The following is an 11723-nucleotide window of genomic DNA, read 5'->3' on the forward strand; positions in this document are numbered from 1 at the left end:
CTTGGGTTGATTTTCCTCCATCTTGAACCGAATTTTTTTCCACCATATTGAATCCATTGTCGGCCATCTTGAATCTATTTTTTTGGTGATTTTTGGGTCAAATTTGGTCGTTTTCAATCAGGATTTTTTCTTAAAATGTGGGCGTGGCCTCTCCTTTCAGAATTTCCCCACCATTTTCTAGTGGGGATTTCCTCCATCTTGAATCCATGTTGCCGCCATCTTTAATCTGTTGTCAGCCATCTTGAATTGAATTTTTTGTGATTTTTGGGTCAAATTTGGGCGTTTTCGGTCGGGATTTTTCCCACCATTTCCTTGGTTTGCCTTCAGCCATCTTGAAAGATTTTGGGCGGATTTTCCTCCATCTTGAACCCAATTTTTTACGCCATATTGAATCCATTCTCGGCCATCTTGAATCGATTTCGTGAGGGATTTTTGGGTCAAATTTGGTCGTTTTCAATCCGGATTTTTTTCTTAGAACATGGGCGTGGCCTCTCCTTTCAGAATTTTCCCACCATTTCCACTGGGGATTTCCGCCATATTGAATCCATTTTGCTGCCATCTTGAATCTGTTGTCGGCCATCTTGAATCGATTTTTTTGGAGTTTTTTGGGTCAAATTTGGGCGTTTTGGGTCAGGATTTTTCCTGACTTTGCTTTCAACCATCTTGAAAGATTTTGGGGTTGATTTTCCTCCATCTTGAACCGAATTTTTTGCCGCCATCTTGAATCCATTGTCGGCCATCTTGAATCGATTTCGTGAGGGTTTTTTGGGTCAAATTTGTGCATTTTTGGTCAGGATTTTTTTCTTAGAATGTGGGCGTGGCCTCTCCTTTCAGAATTTCCCCACCATTTTCCAGTGGGGATTTCCTCCATCTTGAATCTATTTTCCGCCATCTTGAATCTGTTGTCGGCCATCTTGAATCGATTTCGTGAGGGATTTTTGGGTCAAATTTGGTCGTTTTCAACCGGGATTTTTTCTTAAAACATGGGCGTGTCCTCCCTAACTCTAACCCCGCCCCTTTTCCTCGCAGCCCCCGCCCACTCCCCCAGCGTTTTCCCGCTGGTCTCCTGCTCCTGCGACGGCGACCGGGTGAGTTTCGGCTGCCTGGCCTCCGGTTTCTTCCCGACGCCGGCGGCCATCACCTGGGAGGGCGTGGCCTCAGGTGAGGCCCTGAGCTTCCCGGAAGTGAGCACGGCCAGCGACGCCCTGAGCGTCACCTCCCGCGTCACCGCGCCGGCCGAGGAGGCCGAGGGCGGGGAGTTCGTCTGCAGGGTCCAGCACCGGAGCAGCGACGTGCAGGAGAGCGTCACAGGTGAGGGGGGCGGGGCTTGGGGGCACCTGGGGGTCACCTGGGGGTCACCTGGGTGGGATTTTAGGGGGAATTTTGGGGGGTTTTTGGGGATTTTTTGGGATTTTTGGGGTTTTTTGGGGATTTTTTGGGGTTTTTTGGGGGATTTTTTGGGATTTTTTTGGGGATTTTTGGGGGTTTTTGGGGATTTTTTGGGGGATTTTTGGGATTTTTTGGGTTACCTGGGCACACCTGGGGTCACCTGGGGTCACCTGGGGGTCATCTAGGGGTGACCTCGAGGGGATTTTGGGGGATTTTTTGGGGGATTTTTTGGGGGATTTTTTGGGGATTTTTGGGGATTTTTTGGGGATTTTTTGGGGGTTTTCGGGGATTTTTTTGGATTTTTTGGGATTTTTGGGGTTACCTGTGTTACCTGGGCACACCTGGGGTCACCTGAGGTCACCTGGGGGTCACCTGGGGGTCATCTGGGTGGGATTTTGGGGGATTTTGGGGTCAATTTCGGGTCAATTTCTGTTAATTTTATGTCAATTTCTGCCAATTTTGGGTCAATTTCTCTAAATTTTTGTGCGAATTTTTGCAAATTTTGACCAAATCTCCCCAAATTTTTGTCTCACCTGTCCTCACCTGTCTGAGACTTTTTGGGTCCATTTCTGCAAATTTTAGCTCAATTTCACCCAATTTTGTGCCAATTTCTGCCAATTTTGGGTCGATTTCTCCAAATTTTGGGTCCATTTGTGTCAATTTTTTTTCTACCTGGATGGAATTTTGTCTCACCTGGATGAAATTTTTTTGGGAACACCTGGATGAATTTTTGGGGATTTTTGGGTCCTTTTAGCTCCATTTTATCTCAATTTCTGTAAATTTTGAGCTGATTCCTTCAAATTTTGGGTCAACTTTGCCAAATTTTGGGCAAATCTCTCAGAATTTTTTTCCTCACCTGGCTGCAATTTTTTGGGTCTCACTTGGGAGAATTTTTGGCGATTTTTGGCTCAATTTCTTTTAATTTTGACCCAATTTCTGCAAATTTTGACCCAATTTCTCCAAATTTTGGACAAATCTCCCCAAATTTTTGTCTCACCTATCCTCACCTGTGTCCTCACCTGGCTGAGGATTTTTGGGTCCATTTCTGCCAATTTCGGGTCAATTTCTGCAAATTTTGTGCCGATTTCTGTCAATTTTGGGTCAATTTCTCCAAATTTTGGGATTTTTTGGGTCGATTTCTCCAAATTTTTGACCAAATCTCCCCAAATTTTTTTCTCACCTGTCCTCACCTGTCTGAGACTTTTTGGGTCCACCTGGATGAATTTTTGGCTCACTTTCTACCAATTTTGAGTCAATTTCTTCAAATTTTGGGTCGATTTCTCCAATTTTTTTTCTACCTGGATGGAATTTTTTGGGTGAATTTTTGACTCGATTTCTCTAAATTTTGGGTCAATTTCACTCAATTTTATCTCAATTTCTGTAGATTTTGAGTCGATTTCTGTCGATTTTGGGTCAATTTCTCCTAATTTTGGATCAATCTCTCTGAATTTTTTCTTCACCTGTCTGAGATATTTTGGGTCCACTTGGGAGAATTTTTGGGTGAATTCCTGCAGATTTTGAGCCAATTTCTGTAAATTTTGATCCAATTTTTGCAAATTTTGGGTAAATTTCTCCAAATTTTTGTCTCACCTGTCCTCACCTGTCTGAGATTTTTTGGGGACACCTGGGTGAATTTTTGGGTCCCTTTAGCTCATTTTTGTGCCAATTTCTGCCAATTTCGGGTCAATTTCTGCAATTTTTGTGCCGATTTCTGTAAATTTTGAGCCAATTTCTCTAAATTTTGGGTCAATTTTTGCAAATTTCGGGCAAATTTCTCCCAATTTTTTTCTCACCTGTGCTCACCTGTCTGAGACTTTTTTCGTCCACCTGGCCGGGATTTTTGGGTCAATTTCTGCCAATTTTGGCTCAATTTCTGTAAATTTTGAGTCAATTTCTCTAAATTTTGAGTCGATTTCTCCAAATTTTGGGTCCATTTGTGCCAATTTTTTTCTCTCACCTGTGTGAGATTTTTTGGGGACACCTGGATGAATTTTTGGGATTTTTGGCTCCATTTCTGCCAATTTTGTGTCAATTTTTGCCAATTTTGGCTCAATTTCTCTAAATTTTGACCCAATTTCTGCAAATTTTGACCCAATTTCTCCAAATTTTGACCAAATCTCCCCAAATTTTTGTCTCAACTGTCCTCACCTGTGCTCACCTGTGTCCTCACCTGACTGAGGATTTTTGGGTCCATTTCTCTAAATTTTGTGATGATTTCTTTAAATTTTAACTCAATTTCTGTCAATTTTGGGTCAATTTCTCCAAATTTTGGGATTTTTGGGTTGATTTCTCTAAATTTTGACCAAATCTCCCCAAATTTTTTTCTCACCTGTGCTCACCTGGCTGAGACTTTTTGACTCAATTTCTTCAAATTTTGTGTTCATTTCACTCAATTTTTGTGCCGATTTCTGTCAATTTTGGGTCAATTTCTCCAAATTTTGGGATTTTCGCGTCGATTTCTCCAAATTTTTAACCAAACCTCCCCAAATTTTTGTCTCCCCCCCAGCCTGCCCCCCAGCCCCCGCCCTCTCCATCTCCCTCCTGGCAGACCCCAACCAGGACGGCCACGCCCCCGACCCCGCCCACGTCCTCCTGCTGTGCCAGGTGCGGGGGCGGGGCGCGGCCGACGCCCGCCTCACCTGGGCGGTCAACGGCGACGTCACCGACCTGGGGGCGGAGCTTTCCAGCTGCCAAGATGGCGGCGGCGCCGGTCACGCGACGCTGAGCGGGCGGGCCAACGTCAGCAGGGAATTGTGGGAAGGCGGGGCTAATTTCAGCTGCCAGGCCGACCACGCCCACCTGGACACGCCCCTGAGGGCGTCGCTCTCCACTTTCTGTCAAGGTGAGGAATTTTTGGGGTTTTTTGGGTGGGATTTGGGGTTTTAGAAAGTTTTTAGGACTGAAATTTTAGAAGAAAATAGGGGTAAAAATTCAGATTTTTTGATAAAAAAATTCCTAAAAAATCTGATTTTTCTTGTCTTAAAAATTCGTAAAAAATCTGATTTTTTGTCTAAAAATTCCCTAAAAAATCTGATTTTTTCCCTAAAAAAATCTCTAAAAAATCCCCAAAAAATTCCTTTAAAAATCCCCAAAAATATCTGATTTTTTTCCCCTAAAATATCCTAAAAAAGTCCCCAAAAAAATCCCCCAAAAAACCCTTTAAAAATCCCTAAAAAATCCAATTTTTCCCCTAAAAAATCTCTAAACAATCTGTAAAAAATCCGATTTTTTCCCCTAAAATACCCCAAAAAAATCCCCAAAAAATCTCTAAAAATCCCTAAAAAATCCCTTTAAAAATCCCCCAAAATCCCAAAAAAATCCCCAAAAAATCCCTAAAAAAATCCCTTAAAAATCCCCAAAAAATCCTTTAAAAATCCCCCCAAAATCCCTTTAAAGATCCCTAAAAAATCCGATTTTTCCCCTTAAAAAAATCTCTTAAAAATCCCTAAAAATCCCTAAGAAATCCCTAAAAAATCCAGTTTTTCCCTAAAAAATCCAAAAAAACCCCCAAAAAATCCCTTAAAAAATCCGTTTTAAAATCCCTAAAAAATCCCTAAAAAATCAGATTTTTTTACCAAAAAATCAAAAAAAATCCCAAAAAAATCCCTAAAAAATCCGATTTTTCCCCTTAAAAAATCCCTAAAAAATCCCTAAAAACTCCAAAAAAAATTCTTTAAAAATCCCTAAAAAATCTGTTTTTTTCACTAAAAAAACCCCCAAAAAATCTTTTACAAATCCCTAAAAAATCCAAATTTTCCCCTAAAAAAACCCTAAAAAATCCCCAAAAAATCCCCAAAAGTCCAATTTTTAAACCAAAAAATCCCTTAAAAATCCCCAAAAAATCCTTTAAAAATCCCCAAAAAATTCGATTTTTTCACTAAAAAATCCCCAAAAAATCCCTAAAAAATCCCCAAAAAATCTTTTAAAAATCCCTAAAAAAATCAGATTATTTCCCTTAAAAAATCTCTAAAAAATCCATAAAAAATCCGATTTTTTCACTAAAAACCCCCAAAAAATCCCTAAAAAATCCCTAAAAAATCCAATTTTTCCCCTAAAAAAATCTCTAAAAAATCCCAAAAAATCCCTTAAAAATCAGATTTTTTCCCTTAAAAAACCCCTAAAAAAATCCCTAAAAAAACAGATTTTTTCCCTAAAAAAATCTCTAAAAAATCCCTAAAAAATCCAAATTTTTCCCCTAAAAAATCCCTAAAAATCCCCCAAAAATCCAATTTTTTCCCCAAAAACCCCTAAAAAAAACCCCAAAAAATTAAAAAATTTCCATTTTCCCAAACCCCCCTTTTCTCACCCAAACCTTTTTCTTTTATTTTTTTTTTCCCAGGCCCCCAACCCTCCCCCTCCGTCCTCATCCTCCCCCCCTCCCTCCGCGACCTCTACCTGTCCCCCTCCCCCAACCTCACCTGCGTGGCCTCCAACCTCAAATCCCCCCGGGTCAAATTCACCTGGGAACGTTCCGGAGGGGGCGGGGCCTTGGGCGTGGCCACTTCCGGCCCCGCCCACCGCCTTCCCAGCGGCCTCTACGAGCTCCGGAACTTTCTGGGCGTCTGCGCCGAGGATTGGAATTCCGGCGACGTTTTCACCTGTAAGGTCACCGAGGAGGAGACGGGGGAGGAGCTGAGCGCCAGCGCCAGGAAGGACGTGGGTGAGTGGAGAATTTGGGGGGAAAAAGGGAAATTTTGGGGAAAAAATGTGAATTTTTTAGCGATTTTTTGGTGATTTTTTGGCGATTTTTGGTGGTTTTTAAATGATATTTTAAGGAATTTTGGGGAAAAGTTGAGGGGTTGGTCATTATTGAAAGAAAGGAGAGTGGTCAGTTAGAATTTAGGGGAAAATCAGAAAATTTTGGGGAAAAAATGCGATTTTTTGGGAAAAAATGCGATTTTTTAGTGGTTTTGGGCGATTTTTTGGTGATTTTGGGGAAATTTTGGGGTTTTTTGGGGGTAAAATTGAAGCATTGAGAAATAGTGCTCGGAAGGATGTCGGTGAGTCCGAGATTTGGGGGAAAAATGGGAAATTTTGGGAGAAAAATGTGAAATTTTAGCGCTTTTTGGTGATTTTTTGGTGATTTTTTAGGTTTTTTTGGGTTTTTTTTAAGTTTTCTTGGAGTTATTTTGGGGAAAATTTGAGGTATTGGTCAGTAGAGTCCAAAAGGATATTGATGAGTCAAGATTTGGGGGAAAAAAGGGAAATTTTGGGAAAAAAAATTAGGATTTTGGGTAAAAAATGTGAATTTTTAGCGATTTTTGGCGATTTTTGATGATTTTTTTGTGATTTCTAATGGTTTTTAGGAATGTTTTTGGGGTTATTTTGGGGAAAAAATGAGGGGTTGATCAGTGGTGTCCAAAAGGATGTCGGTGAGTGAAAATTTGGGGGGAAAAAGGGAAATTTTGGGGAAAAAAATGTGAAATTTTTGTGATTTTTTTAGCGTTTTTTGGTGATTTTTGTCGATTTTTGGTGATTTTTTAATGGTTCCTGGAGATTTTTTGGGGAAAAATTGATCAGGAGTGTTCTTAACAAGAAGGACGAGTCAGAATTTGGGGGAAAATGGGGAAATTTTGGGGAAAAATTGGGGGATTTGGGGAAAAATTGTGAAATTTTAGCGTTTTTTGGTAATTTTTGGAGACTTTTTGGTGATTTTTGGGGATTTTTGGTGTTTTTTTGGAGTTATTTTGGGGAAAATTTGAGACACTGGTCAGTGGTGTTCTAAAGAAGAGGAATCAGTCAGAATTTGGGGAAAAAAAGGAGATTTTTGTGAAAAATTTGTGGAATTTTAGAGATTTTTGGCGATTTTTAGCGATTTTTAGTGATTTTTATTGGTTTTTAGAAATGTTTTTTGGGTTATTTTGGGGAAAAATTGAGGAACTAGTCAGTAGTGAAAGAAATGAGAGTGGTCAGTCAGAATTTGGGGAAAAATCCGGAGATTTTGGGAAAAAATCGTGAAAATTTAGCGATTTTTGGCGATTTTTGGCGATTTTTTAATGGATTTGGGAATGGTCAACTGGAAGAGTCTTGGTCAACTGGGACACCCAACTGGTTTGTACTGGGACCTTACTGGTCCATACTGGGAGGTTACTGGTCCATACTGGGAGGTTACTGGTCTGTACTGGGACCTTACTGGTCTATACTGGGACCTTACTGGTCCATACTGGGAGGTTACTGGTCCATAGTGGGAGGTTACTGGTCCATACTGGGACCTTACTGGTCCATACTGGGAGGTTACTGGTCTGTACTGGGACCTTACTGGTCCATACTGGGAGGTTACTGGTGTGTACTGGGACCTTACTGGTCCATACTGGGAGGTTACTGGTCCATACTGGGACCTTACTGGTCTATACTGGGACCTTACTGGTCTATACTGGGACCTTACTGGTCTGTACTGGGACCTTACTGGTCCATACTGGGAGGTTACTGGTGTGTACTGGGACCTTACTGGTCCATACTGGGAGGTTACTGGTCCATACTGGGACCTTACTGGTCTATACTGGGACCTTACTGGTCTAAACTGGGACCTTACTGGTCCATACTGGGAGGTTACTGGTGTGTACTGGGACCTTACTGGTCCATACTGGGAGGTTACTGGTCTGTACTGGGAGGTTACTGGTCCATACTGGGAGGTTACTGGTCTGTACTGGGAGGTTACTGGTCTATACTGGGACCTTACTGGTCTATACTGGGAGGTTACTGGTCCATACTGGGAGGTTACTGGTCTATACTGGGAGGTTACTGGTCCATAGTGGGAGGTTACTGGTCCATACTGGGAGGTTACTGGTCCATACTGGGAGGTTACTGGTGTGTAATGGGAGGTTACTGGTCTATACTGGGACCTTACTGGTCCATACTGGGAGGTTACTGGTCTGTACTGGGACCTTACTGGTCCATACTGGGAGGTTACTGGTCTATACTGGGACCTTACTGGTCCATACTGGGAGGTTACTGGTCTATACTGGTAGGTTACTGGTCCATACTGGGAGGTTACTGGTCCATACTGGGAGGCCACTGGAAGGCCAAACTGGTTTGTACTGGGAGACCCAACTGGTTTGTACTGGGACCTTACTGGTTTGTACTGGGAGACCCAACTGGTGCATACTGGGAATGGTCAACTGGAAGAGTCTTGGCCAACTGGAAGACCCAACTGGTTTGTACTGGGAGACCCAACTGGAAGAGTCTCAGTCAAACTGGGAGACCCAACTGGGATGGGTCTGGTCTTACTGGGAGCCCAACTGGTTTGTACTGGGAATGGTCAACTGGAAGAGTCTTGGTCAACTGGGAGACCCAACTGGTTTGTACTGGGAGACCCAACTGGGAATGGTTTATTGTAACTGGGAGATCAAACCAGAACTGGTTTTCCAAACTGGTTTTTCCAACCGGAACTGGTTTCTCCAACTGGGAGACCCAACTGGAACCAGTTCATCCCAACTGGAAATGCTTTTCCAAACTGGTTTCTCCAACCGGAAATGGTTTTCCCAACCGGAACTGGTTTCTCCAGCTGGTTTCTCCAACCGGAAACCAGTTCATCCCAACCAGAACCAGTTCATCCCAATTGGAAATCCTTCCTCCAACTGGTTTTTCTGACTGGAACCAGTCAATCCCAACCGGAACTGGTTTTCCCAACTGGAACCAGTTCACCCCAACCGGAACTGGTTTCTCCAAACCGGAACTGGTTTCTCCCAACTGGAACCAGTTCGTTCCAACTGGAACTGGTTTCCCCAAACTGGTTTTTCCAACTGGAACCAGTTCATCCCAATCAGAACCAGTTCCTCCCAACCGGAACTGGTTTCTCCCAACTGGAACTGGTTTCTCCTAACCGGAAATGCTTTTCCAAACTGGTTTCTCCAACCAGAACTGGTTTCTCCAACTGGGAGACCCAACTGGAACCAGTTCGTCCCAACTGGAAATGATTTTCCAAACTGGTTTCTCCAACCAGAACTGGTTTTTCCAACCGGAAACGTTTCTCCCAACTGGTTTCTCCGACTGGAACTGGTTTTCCCAACCAGAACTGGTTTTTTGAACTGGAACCAGTTCATCCCAACCGGAAACGCTTTTCCAAACTGGTTTTCCCAACCGGAACCAGTTTCTCCCAACCGGAAATGCTTTTCCCAACCGGAACTGGTTTCTGCAACTGGTTTTCCAACCGGAACCAGTTCCTCCCAACCGGAACTGGTTTCTCCCAACTGGAACCAGTTCCTCCCAACTGGAACTGGTTTCTCCAACTGGTTTTCCCAACCCAAACTGGTTTCTCCAACTGGAACCAGTTCATCCCAACCAGAACCAGTTCATCCCAACTGGAACTGGTTTCTCCAACCAGAACTGGTTTCTCCAACTGGTTTTCACAACTGGAACCAGTTTGTCCCAACTGGAACCATTTTCTCCCACCCGGAACTGGTTTTTTGAACTGGAACCAGTTCATCCCAACTGTTACTGGTTCTTTCCAACTGGAACTGGTTTCTCCCAACTGGAACCAGTTCATCCCTACCGGAACTGCTTTCTCCAACTGGGAGACACAACCAGAACTGGTTTTTCCAACTGGAACCAGTTCCTCCCAACCAGAACTGGTTTTCCTAACTGGAACCAGTTCATCCCAACTGGAACTGGTTTTTCGAACCGGAACTGGTTTCTCCAACTGGTTTCTCCCAACCGGAACTGGTTTTTTGAACCGGAACTGGTTTCTCCTACTGGTTTTCCCAACCGGAACCAGTTCGTCCCAACTGGAAATCCTTTTACCAACTGGTTTCCCTAACTGGAACCCGTTCCTGAACTGGTTTTTCGAACCAGAACCAGTTCATCCCAGCCAGAACTGGTTTTTCCAACTGGTTTTCTCAACCGGAACTGGTTTCTCCCAACCGGAACTGGTTTTCCTAACTGGAACCAGTTCCTCCCAACCCAAACCAGTTCATCCCAACCAGAACCGGTTTCTCCCAACCAGAACTGGTTTTCCCAAACCGGAACCAGTTCGTCCCAACTGGAACTGGTTTCCCTAACTGGAACTGGTTTTCCCAACTGGTTTCTCCAACTGGAACCAGTTCATCCCAACCGGAACTGGTTTCTCCAAACCGGAACTGGTTTCTCCAACTGGTTATTCCAACTGGAACCAGTTTACTCCAATCAGAACCAGTTTCTCCCAACTGGAACTGGTTTTTTGAACCGGAACTGGTTTCTCCAACTGGAACCAGTTCATCCCAACCCGAACCAGTTCCTCCCAACCGGAACTGGTTTTTCAAACCGGAACCGGTTTCTCTCAACCGGAACTGGTTTCTCCAACTGGGAAACCCAACTGGAACCGGTTTTCCCAACTGGTTTCTTCAACCAGAAACCAGTTCCTCCCAACCGGAACTGGTTTTTAGAACTGGAACCAGTTCATCCCAACCGGAGCCAGTTCATCCCAACCGGAACTGGTTTTTCCAACCGGAACTGGTTTCTCCAACTGGTTCTTCCAACTGGAACCAGTTTACTCCAATCAGAACCAGTCTCTCCCAACCGGAACTGGTTTTCCCAAACCGGAACCAGTCCCAAATCACCCCCCTCCCCGTTTCCAGACGCCGCCGCCGTCGCCCCCAAAGTCTTCGCCTTCCCGCCGCCCCCGGAGGAGCTGGCGGCGTCCGAGACGGCGACGCTGACCTGCCTGGCCAGCGGCTTCCGGCCGCGCGACGTCCTGGTCACCTGGACCCAGCAGGACGCGCCCGTGGACGAGCGGAAGTTCTCGGTGCTGGGGCCGGAAGAGGACGCCGGAAGTTCCGGAACGTTCTCGGTCTACTCGAAGCTGTCGGTGCCGGCGGAGGAGTGGAGGAGGGGGGACGTGTTCGGGTGCGTGGTGGGGCATGATGGGATACAGGGGGTGCGGTTTATCCAGAGGAACCTGGACAAGGCGGCGGCGCGGCCGGCCAGCGTCAACGTGTCCGTGGTGTTGGCCGACTCCGACCTCGTGTGCTATTAAAAAATTAAATTTTGAGGCAAAAATAAAAATTTATGAAATTCAGATTTGGGTTTTGTGTGGTTTTTTGAGTTTTTGAGCGAAATTTTGGGGTTTTTTGGTGAAATTTGGGGGTTTTTAGAGGAAAAAATGTGAATTTTAGGAGGTGAAATTTGTGGATTTTTGAGGTGAAAATGTGGAATTTTAGGAAAGAAAAATGTGGATTTTTGACAGGAAAATGTAGATTTTTTGGTGAAAAATGTGGATTTTTGGAGGTAAAAATGTGGATTTTTAGTACAGGAAAATATGGAATTTTTGATGAAAAAATGTGGATTTTTTGAGGTGAAATTTGTGGATTTTAGAACATAAAAATTAGGATTTTAAGAGGTGAAAAATGTGGATTTTTGAG

At 43.8% G+C, this 11723-nt stretch overlaps 1 gene segment (V, D, J or C); it reads left to right on the forward strand.

The window, feature by feature from the left end:
- Window positions 1–882: 882 nt before the first annotated feature.
- On the forward strand, window positions 883–11346 carry LOC117011318. The segment is given in 4 exon segments: window positions 883–1311; window positions 3896–4231; window positions 5729–6049; window positions 10941–11346. Coding segments are annotated over 4 exon segments (1383 nt in total).
- The last annotated feature ends 377 nt before the right edge of the window (window positions 11347–11723 follow it).

The sequence above is a fragment of the Catharus ustulatus genome, unplaced genomic scaffold (genome assembly GCF_009819885.2).
Source record: "Catharus ustulatus isolate bCatUst1 unplaced genomic scaffold, bCatUst1.pri.v2 scaffold_106_arrow_ctg1, whole genome shotgun sequence".
Lineage (NCBI taxonomy): Eukaryota > Metazoa > Chordata > Aves > Passeriformes > Turdidae > Catharus > Catharus ustulatus.